The 22,607-nt window shown below is 35.7% G+C and overlaps 1 protein-coding gene across 9 annotated transcripts in view; it reads left to right on the top strand.

Moving 5' to 3' along the window:
- EVI5 (ecotropic viral integration site 5) overlaps window positions 1-22,607 on the top strand; it is an 87,349-nt gene that overhangs the window by 24,487 nt on the left and 40,255 nt on the right. For 7 of the 9 annotated variants that reach the window (XM_030033616.2, XM_030033609.2, XM_030033611.2 and 4 more), the window contains 10 exons: window positions 416-505; window positions 619-716; window positions 2,144-2,204; window positions 3,933-3,986; window positions 6,435-6,467; window positions 7,031-7,177; window positions 14,324-14,458; window positions 16,640-16,780; window positions 17,319-17,477; window positions 19,179-19,325. In XM_030033616.2, coding sequence (XP_029889476.1) covers window positions 416-505; window positions 619-716; window positions 2,144-2,204; window positions 3,933-3,986; window positions 6,435-6,467; window positions 7,031-7,177; window positions 14,324-14,458; window positions 16,640-16,780; window positions 17,319-17,477; window positions 19,179-19,325 — 1,065 coding nt within the window. The remainder of the gene's footprint in view (window positions 1-415; window positions 506-618; window positions 717-2,143; window positions 2,205-3,932; window positions 3,987-6,434; window positions 6,468-7,030; window positions 7,178-14,323; window positions 14,459-16,639; window positions 16,781-17,318; window positions 17,478-19,178; window positions 19,326-22,607) is intronic. The other 2 variants (XM_030033610.2, XM_030033612.2) reach the window with 2 other exon arrangements.

Below are 22,607 nucleotides of genomic sequence, written 5' to 3' on the forward strand. Positions count from 1 at the left end.
GTCCAAGATGTAGTGTACATGAGCAAGACATTCCCTTGTATCTGTTTAAATAGTTTAACTGATTGTACCATGTCTGAAATTAAAATGGCTTTTTTGAGAAGTACCTGGGGCTTTTTGTACTAGATACATTTAAAATGTTTGATAAAGCTGACATAGAGAACACTTGTCACTCAAGAGTTTTTACCTCAGCACTAGGCTCTCTGAGGGGAGTGTGTGGCATCAGGACAAATAGCCAGACTACTTGTCCTTGGGACAAAATAAGAAACCCAGAACCAATTTGTTGGGAGATTTTTCAGTAGCCCTTTTGCTTGTTTGGGAAACTGGGTGAGATTTCCTACATTAGTAAATAGAATCTGTCTGTACTGTTGACAATGCCGTGAATAATTGTTGGATATTTCTTAACTTCTGTTTTTAGGGTTTAGAGATAGTATTTCGAGTAGGTTTAGCAGTACTTCAGATGAACCAAGCAGAATTACTGCAACTTGACATGGAAGGAATGTTACAGGTAAATTAAGGCTACAATAAGTGTAAGAGATGTCTGAAATGTGTAATGTGCGTGTATGTGTATTTCCTTGCAGCTATTAATTATATGTAATCTTGTGCTCTGATTGCTTTTAGCACTTTCAAAAGGTCATTCCACATCAGTTTGACAGTGGTCCAGACAAATTAATCCAAGCATCTTACCAAGTCAAATACAATGCAAAAAAGATGAAAAAGTAGGTATAACATTTTGAGAAAATAGATTGTACTGTTGCTAAGAGCTACTGTTTGTTTATCTTTAAAACTAATTAATCAGTATTTAATTTTGAATTTTCCATTTTTAAATTTTTTGGTGTTTTATACTATAAACAGTTAAAACTGAAGTTCTGTCTGCAAGAAAATTCTTCCAGTGTTTGCTATTTTTCTTAAATATGATAAAGCTGTATCTCATTTACAAAAATAACCTAAAAAGCTTTTGAGGAAAGCTGCAAGTTATGGGGAATTACAGCACTTCAGTAAACAGGATCTGAATAGAAAAAGCAGTGTTTGGGGGTATGTGTGGTTTTTGGGGGTGAAGAGGGGGAGATTGTTTGGTTTTTTCAGGGTGAAGTAGGGAAAGGAGGTTAAACTTTATGATCTGGCCTAAATTCTTAAGACTAGTTCTCAGGAGCTGGAAAAGTATTCACAGTGCTAAAGAGTGCATGTATGGTCAAGATTAGTGCTGTTTAAAATATAAATTGATGAAACTTTGTAATACCGTTGATAATTTTAAAATAACTTTCATTTGGGGTTTGAAATCCTGAGCATAATACTACTATTTTTTTTTAAGGTTAGTTGCATGTCTTGTCTTTTTGCCTTTGGTAAATTATGTTTTGATAAGCCAAGCTGCACATATTGTGCTTCTCCAGGGTTAACTTTGGTGATTCCCCGGTTGGTTGTAATGTATTGTACATTCACTGTTCTTACACTGCTGATTGTGCTAGGGTCTTTCAAGTTGAATTTGCCAATCCTTCTGTCAGCAGCCTATGGTCAATGCTGTAGAGTGACCAGTCTTCTCTAAAACAGAAGTAGTAATAAAGCTCTCAGGAAAAACATTTTCTCTGAAAGCCAATATAAGTGCATGTAGTTTAAAATCCTACCATTCTGAGTCTAAACTTCCTTGGTTGCCTTCTGTAGAGGCATTGTTTATCTGAGCTTGTTTCTTCTTGTTGCTGCTGTTTTCAGTTGGGACAATTTTGTGTTTGCTGGAGAGGGGCCACAATTATTTTATATGTTTAAGATATTTGTCTCAAATCTCTTTGCATCTTTCTGTCTTCCAGGCTTTCCAAGTTCTGGTTTTTTGGCTGAATCTATTGAATTGATTATTGTATAATTACATTGAGTGGTTATTATGGAGTAGCTCCAATCATTACCACTGTAAATATATACAAGCAAGCACCTGCACTTCAGAAGTGCTGGTTCAGAGTCTGTTCATATCTATACAAGTCTTTGTGTTTAAATCTAATGTCCAGTCTAAATATATACAGGTGTGCATTTCAAGTGGCCACTTTGAGGAAATATCAATAATCTGTATCTCTGTTCTGCTGTTGTTTGTTAGGTACTACACCAACAAGTAAGTTATCTGCAACTTTTGTAATCATAATTTACTATTTCTAATTTTTAGGTTAGAAAAGGAATACACTACAATAAAGACAAAAGAAATGGAAGAACAAGTTGAAATTAAAGTAAGAGAGCCTCAAAAAATTTATGGATCAGTTTAATTCCTAGATGTGGAGTTACATATTTGATCTGTATATGTAGCCAAATATGCTGGTTTAGATGTAGGTGTCCCACACAAGAGGTTTGTAAGACACATGTTAAGGTAGAATTTATCCAAATGCTCTTCAGTGGTTTATCATTGATTTTTGAGGTCTAGATTTTTCTTATGCACTGGGCCCAAGAATCTTCTGCCTGCAGTCACTCTTTCTTCTGGAGCTTCTGCAATTGATACATAACGTGGAAAAAACCACCCTGCAAGTGCAGTTTGTTTCCCTTTTACTAACTGACCTACTTCCTGTATGTACTTAATCACGGCATCTTTTTGCTTTTGTGACATAAATAGGCTTTTGCCACTTTTCTTCCTTTTTCACATTTTTTTCACAGCATGGTGTTTGATCTGGATTTGCTTCCTTGTGTCATGTTTTTAGCCAGTTCCATGAGAAAAGGCAGTGGGAGAAATGATGGGCAAGTATAGTATATAAAGCTTAGTAGAGGGAGTGAGGTACAGCCTTCCTTCTTCCTGTCCACTGCTAGTAATTTTGCCTTTCAGTATCAGTTTCTAAGGCATCAGTTCATCAGAAAAATTCAGTGGCATGCACCTGGGAGCACAAAGGTGTTCCAAGCTTTTTTAGGCAGTTTGTTATTGTTGTAACAGGCAGCTAGGCAGTTAGCAGCATTAGGACCTGCTGTAATGGCATCTGAAACCAGAAGATTTGCAGGACTCAAATGACAGCTCTCTCCAGAATAGGATGGAATAAAATAATTTGAAAGACAACTGTATCTTTAGATTCCAGTATTTTAACTTATTTCAAATCCTTCCCTGCTCCCCCCCCCCCCCCCCCCCCAAAAAAAAACCCCAAACACCCCAACAAAAACAAACCAACAAAAATGAACAAAAACCCCCTCCAACCAAACCCAACAACCCAGAGTTGTCTGTTTCTAGGCCCTGCTTTGGGACCTTATATAAACCATTTCTGACTTACTCTCTTTTGCTAAGAAGCTCTGCTATTTTAGGGAGATGGAAAAAGCAGCACATTGAGTCTGCCTCAGCCTGGCAGGGTAAAGCATTACTGAACTGATATCCATGGCTCTATTCGTAGGGATACGGATCCCTTCATCTGAATGCTGACTGCTAAAATTTACGGGAAATGCACTGGTAAAATATGTAATTTGGTACAAGTCTTTCTCACTTCTGGGGCATCCGAGGTAAATAATTCTCAGTATAACCTTACAGATTAAATACCCTTTATTATATAATTTAACATAAACTATTGCGAGGAAAAGGAAGGAAACCTTGTAGCTATCTCATTAGCCTGCCATAGTGTAGGGAGTGCACTTTCATGTCCCTTAACCATGAAGACTGTGTCCGGCTCTGTTTATGAAGAGGAAGCTGTCAAGTCTCATGTGTGGTTAAGCCCTGTGGTTCACCTGCAGACAAACTGCTTTCATCTAATGCAACACAGATGCTTTTGTGTAACACAAGACTTCTCATCTTCACTGTATCAAGCTGTTTAAACTCATCTTTTGAGTTAGTACATCATATAAAAGGATGTTAAAGGGGTCACTAATTATTTTTGTATTTATAGTGATTTCCATACATGTGATGAGATAAAAACATTGTTAGCTTGCTTGGCTTTTATCAGACTTCTAATTCATAACTTGAGAAATACAATTCTGAACTGTTTACCTTCCAGAGGTTACGAACTGAAAATAGACTCCTAAAACAGCGCATTGAAACATTAGAAAAAGTAAGTATGTTGGTGATTAGATTTAATCTGTGTTAATTTATACTTAAATTGATGGCAATTTTATTATATGAAGTGGAAATCTCAGAATTATAGCTTACTCTTTTTCCTGCTAATCTATGGTGTTTACTAACAGTGCTTAGCCAAATAGCATGGCAATAACAAAGCAATTAGGGTCAGTGCTTGTAAGTGTGTAAGGTTGTTGTCTGGCTCTTAGGGAATATGAAATCAAACATTTTGACATACCCAACTTTTGTTGTACTGTTTTCTTTCTGAATTAGAAGCATCTGCTCAAAGTCCAGAAGACTACATGAAATAGTGGACTGCTTGGGTGGAAAAGAGGTTATTGTGAGAGATCCTCAATTTTGAAAATCTGAAGTTGCTGGGTGTTTTTACGTAGGAGCAAAATGACAGACCTACCAATGACCAGAGAGAGATGGAGATGAAAGCAGATTACTTCATCGCTAGCAAATACAGCAGTAGAGGGGTGTTGTTGCAGCATTCGTATTCAGTACAGGAAGTCTGCTGCCATTAATTTGTTTTATGTAGTTTTGAATTTTTGTAGCAATTTTGCGTACATGGTGGGAGGATATCTTTTAAGACTTATTTCTCACAGGTTTAGTCTGGAATAGAGTTTTGTTAGGCTTCTTTGTAACTGGATATAACTTTAAAATTATGCATGATAACTGTTGCTGATACACTGCCAACATGCAGGCATTGTTCTCCAATGGCCTCTCCTATATTCTGGTATCATGCTTCCTATGAGAGATTGCATCTGAGCTGGTCTGCTCTAGAATGAGAACATTCTTGTCCATCTTAACCATGAATGGCAACTATCTTTCAATAAATGCAATTGAATGCTCTTGTGAGTTGCAAACAGTTGTTTGTGTTTCACAGGGAAGAAAATGGTAACGATTCGATTTAGAGTGACATAGTTGAAAGATGTCACACTTCAGATGTTAAATCTGTTACAGTTTCTTGGAAAAACAGTCAATCTATGTCAAATTCTAATTAATTGATTTCTGAATTTAGTTTGGAAAAATGCACATAATGAGGACATATTGTGGAAGTTGTGACAAAAAATACAATTTTGTAAACATCTTTGTTTCTAATATTGAAGTGCTGATAAAATTAACCGAAAAGAGCAGACTTTTTAAGAAGTTAAAGCTGTAGTGAATCACTTCAATGCTCTTGGCAAATTTATAATAGTAAATATCCCTGTTTTATACTTAACTTGCAGAGGCTTGAAATCAGATTTTTTTTTTTTTTTTTTTTTTTTTAATTAGGAAGTCCTTGATGAACTGCCAGATGCTACTGCTTTTGCAAATTCTGTACTTAAAATTTCAGAATTCACTTTCAGAGTATCCCATTCTGACTGGAATTAGAACATTTCAAAATGGGAAAATATTACCTATTATTAAGAATTTCTGAAGATCATTATCATCACAGCATCTGAAAAACAGATCGTGAAGTGTGAACAAACACATTCAGTTTTTCTGTTGTAAACTTATTTTTATTTTAAAATATTTTTTTCTTATCCTAACCTACATGATTTAGTTGTGATTTCCTTAGTGTATCTTAAGGACAAACATCTTACCTTAACTGCTAAGTAATAGCTCTTATCAACCAGTTTGAACTTTTAATTTTGATAAATGTTCCAAGGGCAAAGATGGTCTGCAAATAGATCTGTTATCTGTTGTAGCATCTGCAAAAATTGCACTGCTTTCAAGGGTGATAGAGTAGAAATTAATTAAATGTGCAGCTGGGTGGGGGGGAATATAGTGCTTGTCAGTGTGCATAAATGAAAATTTCTTTCTTGCAAAACTTTGGCAAGGAAAGAGAATCTATGAACTGCTCAAGTGAGTTACTGCAAGAGTTCAGTAAAACAAAATATTAGCTGTCATAGTTGAAATTTTCTACTTGTGTCTGTCAGTTTGCACCATTTAACTTTCCTCTTTCATCTTTTTGGAAGCTTTAGTTCTGCATGAATGAATGCCTCAGTGCTTAGTGGAGTTTCCTTTGTGCTCAAATTATGCCTTCCTTTTGTGTTGTGGATGGACCATAGACCATGTCTTGCATCTGTCTACTAGTTTGTATCAGATAATGTCTCAGTAACTTTTGTTAATTAGGGAAGCAAGCCATTGGGATAAAAATACCTAGTCTCCTGTAGGTGAATTTTAAGTGTTATGGAAATCTGGCTTTGAGGCCTTCTTGTATCAAAGATGGACTGTGTTAAATCTATTGCAGAGAAGGCTGCTTCCTGGGACTTTCAGGCTGAGTTGCCTTAATTTATATGAAGAGTTGTTAATTTTGCAAAAAGAGTTTGTACAGAAAATGGGTAGAATTTGGGCATTTTCTTTCTCTCAGCTCTTGTCTTTTTTGTCACTATTATCACTCCTTTGTTTTTTGGTTTTTCTTTTCCTTATTCCTATCTGAATTTTTCCTTTGTAGGAAAGTGCTTCCTTGGCAGATAGATTGATACAGGTATAGTCTTTCAGTCTTTTACTGTATGACTCTCTTCCTACTCTCAAAAAACCCCAGACTGCTTTAATGCATGCATATTTGCATGCTGTACTCTGTCCCTGCTTTGCTGATTTGGAATAAATATAGAGCTAATCTCTTGCTAGAAACTTGTTTAATTTTGTTTACTAAAAATATATAAACCCAATACCTGCACGTTATAATAATTTTCCTAACCTAATGTAAAATTTTGGTACAAATTTCTGTGACAAATGGATTCTAAGACACTGTATTAACACTGAAATTGAATATTGCGAACTTAAATCTGTGCATGTACAACTGAATAATATTGCATGAAAGGAATTTTATTGAATGCAAGTACGCAATTGTGCTTGCTAAACAGATGCTAAACTTTGTAATAAAGTACTAAAGCAGCTGTTTAGTACTACCTTGTCCTAAAATTTCTACCAATTGTACTCTATGCTCTTTGCAAAACCAATCTGATGAAATAAGCAGCTAAGCATCACAAAGGCAGTCTTTCTTGGGTTTGTCCTCAACTGCTTAAAAAAAAAAAATTATGTCCTAAGGGACAAGTGACAAGGGCCCAGGAGGCTGAGGAAAACTACCTCATAAAACGGGAGCTGGCCACCATCAAACAGCAGAGTGATGAGGCCATTACTAAACTGGAGCAAGCTGAGAATACCATCAGGGAGCTCCAACAGCAGCAGCAATGGGTAAGGAGCTTGGCAGCACATCATCTCATCTTTTTCACTCACTTGTGTTTATTTTTCCTCATCATGACATGGTCTCTGTGCTGTCCTTGTCAATGCTTGTTCATTGTCATTTGCATTCTTAAAATTACACAAATTGGACTAAGTGATATTTTGGTCTCTTCTTACTGATAGATGAGATTCATAACCCTGGATAGATGTAAGTTATTAGTTTAAAATAAAAAAACACAAACCACAACAAAACGCACCGAGCCAAAAACTCAACAACAACAAAAAAACAACCCAAAACCCCACCACCACTGAAGAAATACTAACAAACCCCCCACCCCAAAACCTTTGGTAGCTCCTAATGCTAAGAATCTAGCCACTGCAAATTGCGTCCCTCTAAATACTCAAATTTGAGATTCATAATGCCTTTACCTAGCTTCTCATTTAAGTCAGTCTCTTCCATGTTAATGTTTCTTCTGTGTACCTATATTTTTTTTTCCTAGCTTGCTTAAATTTGCTGCTTGCAAAAATAGGAGGGCCTTGTCCCCGAGTTTGGAACTACAGGACTGTATTAAAAGGTGGGGGTTTATATGCATATAGAGCAGAAAATAACTTTTAGCAGCTGTATGTAGTACTATGTTTGTATGTACTATGTGTTTTAGGTAGTATTATGTGCAAGACTTCAGACTGTTACTGTAAGACTGAAGTTACTTTCTCTAAGCCACTTACAAAGTGCTCAGTATCTTCTCTTGAGAGAGGGAGGGAAAGAGTTTCAGCAGTCTTCGCTTGCTGAATAAACTGCACTAGCAGTGTTGATGTGAATATGTTCATATTGTTTTAAGTAAGTGGTATCCAAGTACTTGTCTGAAGCCCTGGGCATTTCAGGTGTATGAAATACAATTTTCTAGAACTACAGTATACTGCAGCTGCTTACCAGATCCCTTACAGGCAATGTAGCAGTTTGTTTTACACATCTTCCACCAAAGCTCTGGAAATACTTGTATCTCGTCTTGGAAGGTGGAGATGAGATTTACTGTTAGACTGAAAAGAAATCATAACTTAAATGCAACATTACAGAAATAGTTTATTATGTCTGTTTAATGCATTTCAGTGTAAAAAAGGTACCTCTTTTAGAATAGTTGCAAGTAATTATTAATGAGCTGTTACTCTGTAATGTGTAGTGCTGCTTTTTATTTAACTTCAGCAATTTCTTTAAGGAAAAAAACATGGAGAAATTATGATTAGGGAGATGGGGATGTTCTAGTGATGCTTTCCAAAATTTTAGATATGTTGTAATCTTTTAAGTGAAATAAAATGAGAAATGTTTATAGACATGGGTAGCCAGCTGTTTACTGTCTGATTACAATAGTACATGTGCTTTTGGAATGTGTTTCTGGAGCCATCCATGTTAATTATCTGTGCTCAATTGAAAGTTATTAGAAGAGACTAAAATGCTATATTTATCTATTGGTTAATTGATAGGTAATGTGACTTTTAAAGGTAATGCTTTTAATTATGCTGGGGACCTTATTAAGTAGCAATGATGGGAAAGCCTGGCAGGTTGGTTAGGCATGGGAATTGGTCCTGAGCAAAACTATAGGTAACTGTGGATTGCAAAATTGGCTGGATTGGAGCTGTGAGGGCAGAAGATTGGACAGGTACTGGAGGAGTGATGAATAAGTGAAATGCAAGAATGGGCAGTTAATTTAAGAGCCTGCATGCTTGCAGCCTTGTTTTCCTCCACTTAAATCTGAACATGACTGTAGGAAATAGTCTGACTATGCGTGGAACTGAAGCTGTAAAATCCATGTGGTTATAGAGGGATTTGCGCCTAGTAGCTGACTAATTTTGAAGTGTAAGGAATAGTACTGTGGTTTTGAGTCTGAATTAACTTAGACAACGTGGTGAAGGTGTTAATATGTTTTCAATTAGTAGTTCCCTAGATTCTGCTGCATTAGTAAGATTTGTAATCGAACGGGCTTTTAACATTGTTTCTGAGCATGGATGTAGGAGCAGCAAATGTCAATGGCTGTGTGTGCTTAGGCCACCACCTAGTGGAAATCCATGAGTTTCTTTTGAATTTTGGCATTTCACTTTGAGTACACTGATAAATCTTTTTGCCACTTCCTAGTGCTGGTAGCTTTGCTCTTGGCAATACTCTTCTTCGGTATTGTCTTACGAATATTTGCTTTAATGTGTTTTTTTTCCTCCAATTATTTCAGTTTTGAGTATGATTAGCAAAAATGATTGCACAGTGAACTTATAAATGGCTGCATAGTTTATCTGTACTTATTTAAAGGTACAGCATCTATCCTACATATTTTATAATCTACATCTTTTCAAATCTTGAGTTGTCCGTTTCGGCATGATAGAAACTGTAAAGTTTGGGTATGAATTTCTGAATAGGAATGTATGAAAAGAACTGCCTAAAGATACCTGTGGCTGCCTCTTTTGAACAACACTATGGGAATTAAAAAAAAAGAAAACAAAACACAGCCCACTTTTACTTGTAAATCATGAGGCAGGAGAAATAAGAGTAGGGTTTTTTGTTTTGTTGGTAGCAAAACAATTATCTAAACCGTATTATTTCTAAGAGGGCTAACATATCCCTTGTAAAATGGTTATGCATTTGTATTTAAGTGTTATCTAGGGTTTATTCTATCTGTTCTATGAGATTTGATGGCATAAGTTGGATGCCTTAAAGGTAAGTATTGAAAGTGCCTACAGGACGTGTGTGTGTATGAAGAGATTCTTCATTGCAGCATTTCGTTGTAAGGCTGAATGCAGAGATGGGTAGAGGAGTTTTCTTTTGACTGAAGTCCAACACCAGAAGCTCTAATTATGTGCAACTTAAATTTTTCCTGTGCTGAAGTATTTAGAGGGAGTTTTTAGTTGAACCAGAATGACTTCATTACAAAGTGTTGAGTCTGCTTAGAGAGGTGGTTCTTACCATTGTTTCTTAGTGAAAGGAAGTGAAGTTCTGCTGTAGTACTTCTCCCAGACAACCTGAAAAAGTACTAATGATCATATAATAAATCACATATTAACTGTCACACTTAATTTTACTTTGGATGCGAACTTTTACATCTTGGTAGAGAGCAACTCTGTCAGTGTAAGGTTTTTAAAAAGAGTGTATAACATGTACAATCTTTTATATTGATAACTAGGAAAAAATAACTGTAAAGCTAACAATATTCTGAAGTGCTCTTGGAGTCAGTACTTCAGCTACCTAAATATTTGCCTGACTGGTTTTGAAGAGAGTGGTACTACTCTGTCTTGGGCATGTCTAATCTTTAAATATAGAAACTTGCCAAAGACTTCTAGACGTGGTGGGTAACCAAAAGATTAAGAGGAAGGTGGTTTCTTCCTCATACTGCTAGTAAATCAAGAACTGCATAGGGGAAGTTGTGCCTGACTTCAACAGAATACAGAAGGTTTTCTTTTGAGGCATGCTAAGAACGATGGTATTTGAGGAGTTAGGGGTGAGAGTAATCAGACTGTTCTAACTTCGTCCTGATAATCATGTGCTGAAGTTTTTTTTCCTCTGTTCTTTTTCTCCTGTTGTTTCTAAATGAAAAAGGTAGCTTCTGCTGGATGTATAAAAATGAATAATCTAACAATTTCTGCCAGTTAAATACACCTCCAGAACACAAATCTCAGTCTTTCCCAGTGATACTCTAATTTTCAATGATTACTCAGTTCATCAGTCTGAATGTTTGAAAATTGAATCTGAGAAATGACAGGCAGTTCAAGCTAAAATTGCTTCACATCTTATTTTTAAATAGGCTCTTCAAGTGTATTATGTGAAGATAGAATTTTAATTGACTAAACATTCAGATGGAAGCATATGCATTTTGCAAGGTAATTTATAGCCATGTATTTGGTTATTGTTACAGCAACTCAATAATACGTAGTTTCTTTTTGGGAACTCATGCTAAAATGACTGATAATAATTAAGAGCATAATAATTGATATAGGGAATATATGCTTGTAAATGAGTGTTGCAACCTTATGGAAGGCTTCACTTTATTTTACGGTATACTTTTTTATACTACATTCTCATTTGCAACCAAAAAGCAGAAAATAAAAATACTGTAGTGAAGTACTACAGTTAGTGCTTATATGTGTAAACAAAGTTAGCTGGGCAAGCATTCTGTAATTACATGTAATAGTCTGTCATTGGCCAAGATAATATTAGGAATGGTTGTGTCAGTCTGTGAGATCTTACTATTTCTGAGATTTTAAAAGAAGTTGGGGGAAAATAAATCCAGTTGTGTGAAGCCAAGGAAGGACTTGTTTCTTTCAGAAGTAAATGGCTGTAGAACTACTTTTTTAGTGCTTTATATTACAGACATCTTTTCAACACAGCCAAGAAAAACAGTGTTACTGTGGTTAAAATGTTTGGCTGGTGCCTGGAAATCTGGATTCACATTGTAGTTTTTGTCACAAATTCTAGCGCTTAAGGCAAATATATAAAAGCAGATCTTTTGCTAAAGACGTCACTCTTAAAGTAGTTTTCAAACATTGTTTTGTCTATAAACTTGTGTTACCTCTATATACTAAATTATTGAAATTGTGTGTTGTTTTTTTTAAGGAGCAAAAATCACGACTTTGAACTTGTGAATATTGTCTTTTAAATCTGTTTTGATCTTGGCTGTATTTTTTTCCAGTCTGTCAGGACTAGATTTGAAGTTTGCTGGGGCTAAATAGATAAGTACTTCTAACATATTCCTTAAGCAGGTGAAATCTGAAGGCATGACTTGTGCCTGAAACTGGATAAGTAACTTTTCTTACACTCTCCATTGCTTATTATTTGACAAACATTAGTTAGTTTTTTGTAGTCCAAAATGATTTAGAGTACACTTGCTTATTGTTGGAAAATCAGGATGTATGCAGCTCTTCAAATCTGCTGTTTTTTCTCAATTTCTTGGAAAGTACAAGAGGACTTCTTACCTGAAGAAAGAACGCTGCATTTGTTCTTGTTCCGTATGTATCATAAGCAGAATCTGGAACAAGAACTGTAGAGTCCATTTAAGTTTCTGTGTGTATCACCTGATGAACTTGTACAAACAGCCAGGGAATAAGAAAGAGCTGTTGCCTGTTCTCTGCGTCTGCATGTTGTTACATATGCTACTCATGCTCCCATATCACATGAAGCAATTGTAGAAATGCATCAGCATTGTCCACCCATCCTCTCCTTACACTCAAATCAGGGCTACCTCCACTGCTTGCTGAGGCAAAGACACTATGTGGGTTGAAAAGAATATTAATTAAATTAGTATTGTATAAGGGAAAATTAATATTAAATATACTATGATCTTTGTACGTCGTTTCGTGTTTATTCAACTGCACAGTTAAGTAGGACGAGCGCTTAAATGGGTAGTCTCAGTGACACTAAAGACTGCCTGCATGAGCTATATTTCCCTCTTAATGCTTTGTATATATCCCCTCCATTATAGTTCCCTGTAGACATACATATATGAAATACTACAAATTGTAACACTGAGGTTAGTTAGTGTAGATTTTGAATTTGCATTGTACTTTAAGTCATGATGAAAGGCTTAGTTGGCACGCAGAAGTATAAAAATAAATGAAAACCCATTTCCTTGACCTTGTAGTTACATGTTGTAAATGTTTTTTTTTTGTCCTGTTTGCCTTTGGTTTGTGCATTAAAGGTCAGAGAATGTCATACCCTAACAGAAGCATATGGTACTGAAGACTTTTCTGTTAATTTTGTCAACTGTTTTTATATGCAGAAATCTAAATTGTTTGATGCAAACATAAAATAAAGTAAGAAATAGTTGTATCTTTAGTATACTGAAGACTATATGGATTTTAAAGTTGCATTGTTAATTGCATAAAACTTCATCTATGAATCCAAGTATAGTAGTTATTCTTCACAGTCTAGTTAATGGCACCAAAGATGTATTAAATGATTTCCCTTTAAACTTAATTTTCAGGGTAGCTATGCATACTCAGCAACTAGGCAACAGTGCTTTGGGGATTTGAACGCCCTTTTTTTTTTTTTCCCTAAACCAGAAATTTAAATGCTGATTATGGCATGGCCTGTCAAGCAAGCCTGACAATCTGTGGTGAATCTCAAGTCATTTTAAAGTGACCCAAGAAAGAAATAAAATTTATTTTGTAACTATTGACTGGAGGAAAAAGTTAAGTGGGGCTTTTGAATACAAATGCTTAGTATGACTTCAGTTGGATGCATCTGTTGAAAGATGCAGTTTCATAAAATTGTGCTTTAGCAAGTGAAAGGATAGATCTTATTTTTAATTCCAGCTAATCAACAGTCAAGAAATAAGTTAATGGTGAATTAACTTACTTGAGCAGAACTGTGGCTTTTTCCCTTCCTCCTGAAGTTTGGAAAGGGTGACCTTAAGTTCTGAACTGCTCTGTTATTACTGAGGGAATGTGTTTGGGTGTGCAAAGCTGTCTGGGGATAGTCTTGGAGTAAGTCCTGTATGGAAAGAACCAAGTTTCTTTGTAGCTTGGGCCTATGCTGTCTGTCTAGAAGGGGCTATACTGCTACTTGTGCCTGGACTTTTCTTCTAAATCCAGAGGGCTTGCTGTAGAAGAGAATCTCAGAAGGAATATGTATAGTGTGAGCAAACGAGAGCCAAGGGTTGGGGTGGAAGAAAGAGGCAAGCCAAAGTGGTTGTGCATTGAAGCATACATGGCTTTATTTTAAATCCAAGATTATGGAAGGCTTCTGTTGAACTGGAGTTTAAGTGAGTAGGTATCAAGAGAGATACTTGTATTAACTTTGTAATTAGCTGGTCTTTCCTAAGCATCTTTTTTCCGCATATCACAAAATAATCACAGATCCTTTAAGAATTTTTCAGTTTGGGTAACAGTGAGACAAAAGTGTGAGTTGCTGCTCATCAGTACTAATAGGGGTCTTGGTTTGGTCTCACACATTTGGCTGTGTGGAGGTGCAGTTGTTCGAGAGGCATAGCATTAGGGTTCTTAATGTTAGCAGTCTGGATGGACATGTTAATAGACTTGTATAAGGTAAGCGCTTTTGTTGATCTTAAGCTAGTGTTCCCAATGTTAAGCATTTGAATGTACTTTTCACTCCAAATTTGGCATATAAAACCCCTTTCAAACCATCCGTGCTTCTTACTAAACATATTTCTGCAAACTTTGTAGCATAAATGCAGTTCACGATACAGTGAAGACTTTGTGCTACAGCTGGAAAAAGAGCTGGTCCAAGCCAGGCTGAGTGAAGCAGAATCCCATTGTGCCCTGAAGGAGATGCAAGATAAAGTTCTAGAGATGGAAAAGGTAAATCAAACCAGCACCCTCTGTATAAAATAGCACTAGAAACAGAATACAGGTCCCTGTAATTCTTTGCATAACTGTGCTCTATAATCTTCTCTTCTATGTTTTCATGATTGCAAGATGCTTTTTAAACCTGAAGTTAATATAGCAAAAAAACTAAGATCTGTTTGCACTGGGAAAGGTTTGTGAAGAACAGATCACTTTTCTCCTGGTCCTGAAGCCACTGCAGTGGAAAACTTGGGATTCTGGTGGAGTCTTTACAGTAAACATCAATTGTTTCAAAATTATATTGTGCAACAAGAGCAGTAGGCTTAGGGTGAGCATTGAGGTGATTTAAAACTAAATAGTCTGGGAGGGGAGGAGGAAAGAATGTTACCATTCCAAGGTCTTGAGTTCCTGAGTGCCTCCTGCTTTGTCCCATTATGGACAGGGGAAGAATACCTCCACTGTTTAGTATCAAAATCTCTACTGTTTTTTGGGTGTCATCGCAGCTTGTAACTTACTGATGACAGAGTTCAAGCTGTACTCAAACCAACTGTCAAACATTTACCTTTCTTTGAAGAAAAACTTAACTGCACAGTAAAATAGGAAAAAAAGGAAAGAAAAAACCCACTAACTGACCTAACATAAAGCACACTTTTCAGATCCTGTTGTATTGGCTTTGGAAAATGTTTCCTCATGGAAATTTTAAAGAGCTGTATACTCAAGAATGTGGCCAAAACTTACTAGCTAATTAGATTAACCCACTGGAGTTGAGATTTTTCTTTTTTAATTATCTGAGGGGCTTGATGGAAGTCTGACAGGCTAGTAGTGTGGTAGTTTTCACAGTACTGAACATTGGTAAGAATTCAGGATCTAAGGTATTTTTCAAAGTTCAAAAAGAGACTGTTTCTTTATCTAACCTTCATCAGCATGAAGATAGCATTCACTGAAAACTTAAATGTGAAAAAACTGGAGTAGTGGGGGAAATTCCAGTGTACCAAACTCAGATGTACAGTAGTATTTCAGTCTGTCATAATGAACTTAAGCATATGAGAAAGTGACTGAAGTTAACTCCCTCAAATTCCTACAAATACACCTCTTTACTGCTGTTAGTGATGTGTCATGTAATCTGGGAAAATTCTGCTCAATAACCCAAGACTTGCATGGCTATACTGACAGTGATGTAAATGTTCAGAAACACACCCTATCATTTCCTATATTTGCCAGTAATTGGATCCCATGATTTTGAAACATGGAGATGCTAATAAATGGCTATTGTGCTCTGTTCTGTTAATGTTAATAATGTACTTTACTCTCAACTCTCAAGAAAACCTGGCAACTGTCACAGTATTACACATCTACAAAAATACTTGATTTTGCTGAAAATTACTACTGCAAAATAAAGTAGAAAGTGATGAAGCGCAGTTCAACTTCAAGTATTTGGTGACCAATGATTTGATGTAGGGATATTGTAGTTAGGCAGACTGTCCTTTTTTTTCCCATCTGTTTTTTCCCAGACTTCCATTATTATGCTTTCATCACTATTTTACTTTCCCCAGGTCACTCCTGCCATGTGTGTTCCTGTTTTCTGTTTAGCTTTCTCTAGTCTTTCTACTTTTTCTTCATGTGTTTTTGTAAACATTCATGCGCTTTCATCTGTAAGACCTTTTCTTGACTGGTTGTTGTTTATAAATATTAATGGATGGTTCCTTTATCAACATATCTTTTCTCCTTTTCCAAGGCAGATGACCTACTTCCCCAAAAATAAATTTCCATTTATTATTTCTCCTGTAAGTCTAAACAAAATTTATAATTCTAAAGGTGTAATTTCAGTTCCTTGTTTGCTTTGCTTTTATCAACTAGCTCAAAATCTTTCAGATTTATCTCCATATTTTTGATGATGTCTGCAAAACAGTGTAAACAATGCTTTGTTATGGATACCATCTGGGGAAGTCTGGAAGTCCAAATGCCTAAAACTACCTTGTAAATTTTTTTCTGTAGTTGGCAGTTGGAAGATATTTATCCACGCTTGCTATATCCAGGGACTTAGATTTTTGAGGGATTTTATTTTGCAAGGGATGTGTAATTGAGAATGTTTGCTTAGTAGTAAGAGTTATCATTCCATGTCTGTATTCTTGGAGTGGGTCTCACTAAGCACAGTTTTGTTCAAATACATATTTAAGAGGATGGTCCTTGTTGCAGAGGAACAGCTCTCTCCCTGATGAGGAAAATGTTGCTAGACTACAAGAAGAACTGATTGCGGTAAAATTAAGAGAAGCAGAAGCTCTGATGGGTCTCAAAGAACTAAGGCAACAAGTCAAAGATTTGGAGGAACACTGGCAGGTATGGGTGGCAATACACTTCTAGCAATTTTTATTTGCAATGAATGATGATAAAGCAAAAGACTAAGAAATTGTGAGATGTAGAGATCACGTGGAAACCAGTGATTGTGGATCAAGCCGCTGAGGTGAGAAAATCTGTAAATGCAGCTGCCACAAGAAATACGACTTCAAAAGTATGTTATAAATTGGTCCCTAGTTGTTATAGATGGTAGAGAGCCTGTGCTACCAGCTAACCATTCTGGTAGAAAGGAAGTACCTGATCAGTACTACTTCACTAAATGTTACTAAGAGCTAGAAACAGGCAAAAGTCTCAGGATATACTTGCAATTCACTGATTTACTGTAGTTGGGAATGGCTGTCTTCAGCTTTTTAATTGTCTGTTCTTAAAATTAGTAAGTTTCCATAGGTTTCTAGTTTTTAGGACAAACAGGACCACTATAGCAACTTGTCCCCCATATAACTCTGAGACCTTAAATGACATAAGAGAACACCAGGAAAGATCAGGCATTATCAGCAATGCCATGGTATATTTTTTTTAGCGTCATCTAGCTCGTACCACTGGAAGATGGAAAGACCCTCCCAGAAAAAACACAGTGAATGAGCTACAGGATGAGCTGATGACAGTCCGATTGAGAGAAGCGGAAACTCAGGCTGAACTGAAAGAGACCAAACAAAGAATGATGGAGATGGAAACGCAGGTATGTTATTGAACACTAGCATGTATGAATTGAGCTGAATGATGGAAAATTGGTGTCAGATGTCCGATGATGATCTCTACCATCTACAGGCATAACTTTAGTTCCAAAATGCACTTTTTTAATGTTGTTAGACTAGGAGGGAAAATCTAGTGCATACAGTCCAACTTAGTTTAACGTCTCTTCTTTAGTCTTTTTCAGGACTAAGCTTTCTGAATTTCTCATTTGGACTAACTGGTAGACTCTGAATGTGTGTGAATCTTGATTAATTAAATTGTAACTGATGTAACAACAAAAGTATGTTAAAGGTGTTTTAAATTTCATAAACCTAATTGATGATTCTGGTAATAGTAGTTCTAATTCTTTAAATGGCAGTGTTTTCTTTCTTCTGGTGAAACTGCCTATATTAGACTACCTAGTGAGGTCATGAGTCCGGTTACTGAATGGTGGACTTTCAGCAAAACAGCTGCATGTTGTCAGGTTTTTTTAGCAGAAGCTTTACCTTTCATGTGCCAGAAAAGAAAAGCATGATTCACCATTGCTGAGATTTGTGCAGAAAAGACAAAAATAACTTGTCTGCCAAGATCTTTTTTGTGTAACTAGGGAATAAGTTACTAAGCAAACAAATCTGAAATGAAAGTGCACTCAAGTTGGTGAGTTTGTATTATATTAGTGAACTTTCAACTGAACCAATAAGCACAATTTGCTGTTGATTGAGAAGTATTTGTAACAGGCTTTTGAGAAATCTTCCAATGAAATACGTGCTAAATGTAACTGTTACTTGGAGACCTGTGTCCAAAAGGCTAAACAAAAACACTTTACTTGACAAGCTTCAGCAATCCCAGAAACCAGGGGAGCATGTAAGGATGTGCTACTGAAGTGAGATGAGCTCACTGCAAGGCACATGGTGGCTTATTTCTGACAGAGGCACCACTTCTTCTATACCAACTGAATAAAAGTTTCCTCTTGCCTTAACTTTTAAAATTTTCATTGAAGTGTTAATACTGTTTCACTACAGTTAAGGTGTGCTTTTGTTTTGTCGCTTTTTCCCCATCTGTGTATTTATTTTAGTCAGTAGGGGGCATAGGTATCCTGCTGTTTGGATTACATGTATTAAAGTCACAAGATCTTTAGGTCCTTCTCATTTCAGTGTTAAGCATCTTTGTATACGCGTATGCTGTTTAGCTATCATTTGACAGAAATGCATTGGTTCTTGTGTTATGTACTGGTCTATGCACAGCTTCATATAAAAATGGTGTGACTTGTACTAATGCACTGATCTTAAGGTGCCATCTTACTTTCAGCAATTCACTGGACGGAGAAACGTGCATGTATTATTTCTGACATATCTGATGTTTCTTGGATGCATCAGCTCGTTGTTGTAGTTGGGATACAGGTTCACAAAATCTTTGCCTTACCTAAGCAAGAGATTGGGAAAAACAGATGTACTGGAGCTTTGCAATAATGTTCTTACAGTGAGTCATCTGTTGTTTAAGAACAATTTGAATATCCTGGTCATAAACCAAATGTCATGCAAACTTTTCTGATTACACTTAGAAAATTCTGAATGCTTTTTCATCAGAAGTTTTTTTTATAGTAAATGATCTATAAGTCTTTCTTGTCAGACTTTGGGGAGTTAAATTAATATGAAAGATCTTCCCTTAACATGCATTTTCTTTCCTTTTTTTTTGTCATAAATTTCAGAATCAGATCAATAGTAACCATTTACGAAGGGCAGAGCAAGAGCTTACCAACCTACAGGGGAAGGTACAGTATCTTTCTGCACAGAACAAAGGACTTCTTTCTCAGCTGAATGAAGCAAAACGTAGACAAGCAGAGATTGAATGCAAGGTAAACAACATTGTGAATAAACTATTTGTGTGCTAATGTATATGTACTTTTAGTCTTGTCTGCTATTGTTGCATAGAATTGTGTCTTAATTGAGAAGTAGAAATCACAAAACCAAAACTTTCTTTTACTGATTTGACAGTATCATCTTGAATTTCCCATCTAACAAAAATCACTTGAGGTTTTGACAGAGCTGCTTCTTTGTGGTCCCACAAAGATAAACTTTTCTTTAAAGTGTGGTTCTACTCAGAAAAGCGTCTGTGTATAATATATAAAAAAACACTCTTACACAACAGATTCTGATCACTGTGTACTCCAAGTGTCTTTAGTGACAGAAGAGGTTCATTACTTCAATACCAACTATTCCTGCAGAATTAGTTTAGGTTCAAAAAAAGGGAGTAAAAGTACTATTTGAATGGGGAGGCCTACAGAAAGGAGTTTTAGAGTAGTCATTGCCTAATAGTAATCAGACCTTAAGGGGACAGCCCAAAAACACTGGGCAGAAGAGTTGTTTTTATTACTGTTGATGCACAAAAGAGAGCCCTATCTGAAGTTTGAATCTCAGATTTAATTAGTTAATTTTGTAACTAAATCCACAACCATTTACTAATAACTTATGTCTTTAACTTGCACATGCATAATAGGGACAAGAAATAAAGGATAAGTCTTACAAGCTTTTTTTTCTATTAACTTCATGAAAATTTTCCTGAAATTGCTACTGAGATTTACTTCAAAAAAGGGCACTATTAGTTGACAAATCACTATAGTTAAGACATTATTTGCTAGAGACAGGAAAACAACTTTTTACTTAAATCTTATTTCTAGAAGATGTATGAATAGCCTTTTATGAAATCAGCTAGTGCTGAACAGTCAGTAATTTCTAAATACTTACTAGTATGTTAAAAAAAGTACTGTAATGAGATGAATAATCAGAATACTATTTATTAAACTGTGGTTGTGAATTGGCAACTTGAGAGGAGATGCTGTTACATAATTTGTTCATGATCACATCTTAGTTTTGCCTTTAATGTAACTGAACCTTTTTTATGTGCACTACTTGTTTCTATTCTCATTCATGCAGAACGCTGTTAGTGGTTGAGTGTTTGTTTTTCAATTTTATCCAATATATGTACATTTTGCTTGTAACACCATACGTACCCCAAAGACTGCATTAGCTGCAATTCCATCAAAGGCTTCCACGGACAGTATGAATCAAGAATGTAGCTTGAGTGGTTTATCATTGTCACTTAGCCTGGAGATGAAACGACATTCTTATTAATATGCATAGTTTTGCTATAATATCACACTTCCCAGTTTTTACAGATTTTCATTTCTTCTTGTAATTTCATTAACCTAGGTGATTTAGTTGTGTAGTAAACGCTAATCTTGTGTTCATTACTCAAAGGCACAGTATGTAATTTGTAATTGGCAATTTCTTGCTAGTTTTGCCTTAGTTATAGTTCTTTCAGCAAAATGAATCTGATTTTTATTGTTGTTCAGTTCCATTTTAAAGAAATTTAAAAACAGTAAATAATTGAGATGTACTCCAGGTATTTCAGGCTTTTTTAGGTTTTCATTTTACTTGCTGTCTTACCAGTTCGATTTGTTTCCAATGGAACCTGAATCTAAAGTGCAGTGAAGATGTAACTTATACTGACTCATCAACTCCATCACAAGCTTTTAGGAAACAAGAGACTGAATCTTAACTAGAAGAAATTGCTTCTGCTGACTTTTTTTTGTTCACCATAATCACTGGTTTCCTAAATGCTATTTTTTTAATGATGAGATTATTCTTATTGATTTTTTTTTTAATATTCACGATCTTGGTGACATGTCTCTTCATATAACCCATAACTTTTTTGTTTGATTGGGTTTTGATACTGAAGCTCCTCATTAATCCTTAAGAGACTGAGAGGGTGTAGTCAATATTCTGAAGTTTTTGTTGACTATAAAAAGAGTAATATGTCTATAACCTGACTAATGAGTTAATATACATGACTATTCTCACTGGGATGATGTGCTTGGAAAGTTATGTTCTAACATGGGTTAGAGAAAAGTGTGATAGTAATAGACAAAGCACCAGTCATATTTTTTAGATATTCTCTGAAAGTAGCAGTGGTCAATAGCGAGTGCAGTACTGACATACACTAACATTAGATCCTGAAGTCACTGGTAGGAAAAAGATCACAGTTTACATTGTACTATGTTTTCCAAGTTGACATTTATGATATAAAATGAAGTATTACCAATTTGATGCATATACATTCCTTGGAGTTCCACTGTTTAACTGTGAACTAGAGTGTGACCTCTTGGGATGAGGGTTAGTATAACACCATATAGGCTTCTGTACTGTTTAAATATACAAGGTTTTTTTGCTAACTGTATTGAAAGATGCTGAAATTTAACTTGTTGGAAACTACCTTTCTTTCATGTAGTTTCCCCTCATATTCCCTTTTCCCTCTGCCTCTGACATTTGTTGTGAACTGTCATTGTGACTTTAATAATTTATATAAACAATTCAGCAATGTTTTACAGATTTAATAAGAATGCTGTGTCATCAACAAAATTAAGCCATGTTAAACAATATACACAAGTTTAAGTGTTCTCCTCTCCTTAAATGGGGCATAACTTGGTATTGAACTTCCTATTGCTGTTTCAAACTTAAGAAAAACTTGGCAATTTCAAACTCTATAATATACAGCTAAGTGAAAAACGAGAGGATATAAAAAGCCATTGTCCTTTGACAATTGATTTGTAAGGATTGTCATTCTGTTTCCAGTCCCTTGCTCTCCACGCTCAAACTACTGAAAGTATGATTTTTTTAGCTTAATCTAAGATTAATGTGAAATGCTTTCACTTTTTGTTGTTACAGAAGAGACTGTATTAGGTACCTGTCTCCCCAACTCTGTACTGCAATAAATGAAGGAAATTCCTGCTTGGGATTGCTTAAGGTTATCTCACTGTGTGAGGAAAATGAGATTTTAATGTTAAAGTGAATTAAAAGAAAAAAAACAACAGCTGAAGTTTTAAGTTGAAAGAGAAACATTGTTATGCTTGTCAAACCAAAACCTTGAAACATTACTGGGGTTTTTTTATACTAACTACCTGTACAAGAAACCAGTGTGTCCTATAGCTACTATGTAAGACATATGTTACAAGTGTGAAGGGCTACCCTCCAGCAGTAACAACAGACTTGTCATAGCTATAGTCCTTCCAGAAGTAGGTTTGGTATCTGTAATTTTACCAGATAGTGTTTCTACCAACTTAGATTTGGCTTGAAATGCA

The sequence above is a fragment of the Aquila chrysaetos genome, chromosome 12, assembly GCF_900496995.4.
Source record: "Aquila chrysaetos chrysaetos chromosome 12, bAquChr1.4, whole genome shotgun sequence".
Classification (NCBI taxonomy): domain Eukaryota; kingdom Metazoa; phylum Chordata; class Aves; order Accipitriformes; family Accipitridae; genus Aquila; species Aquila chrysaetos.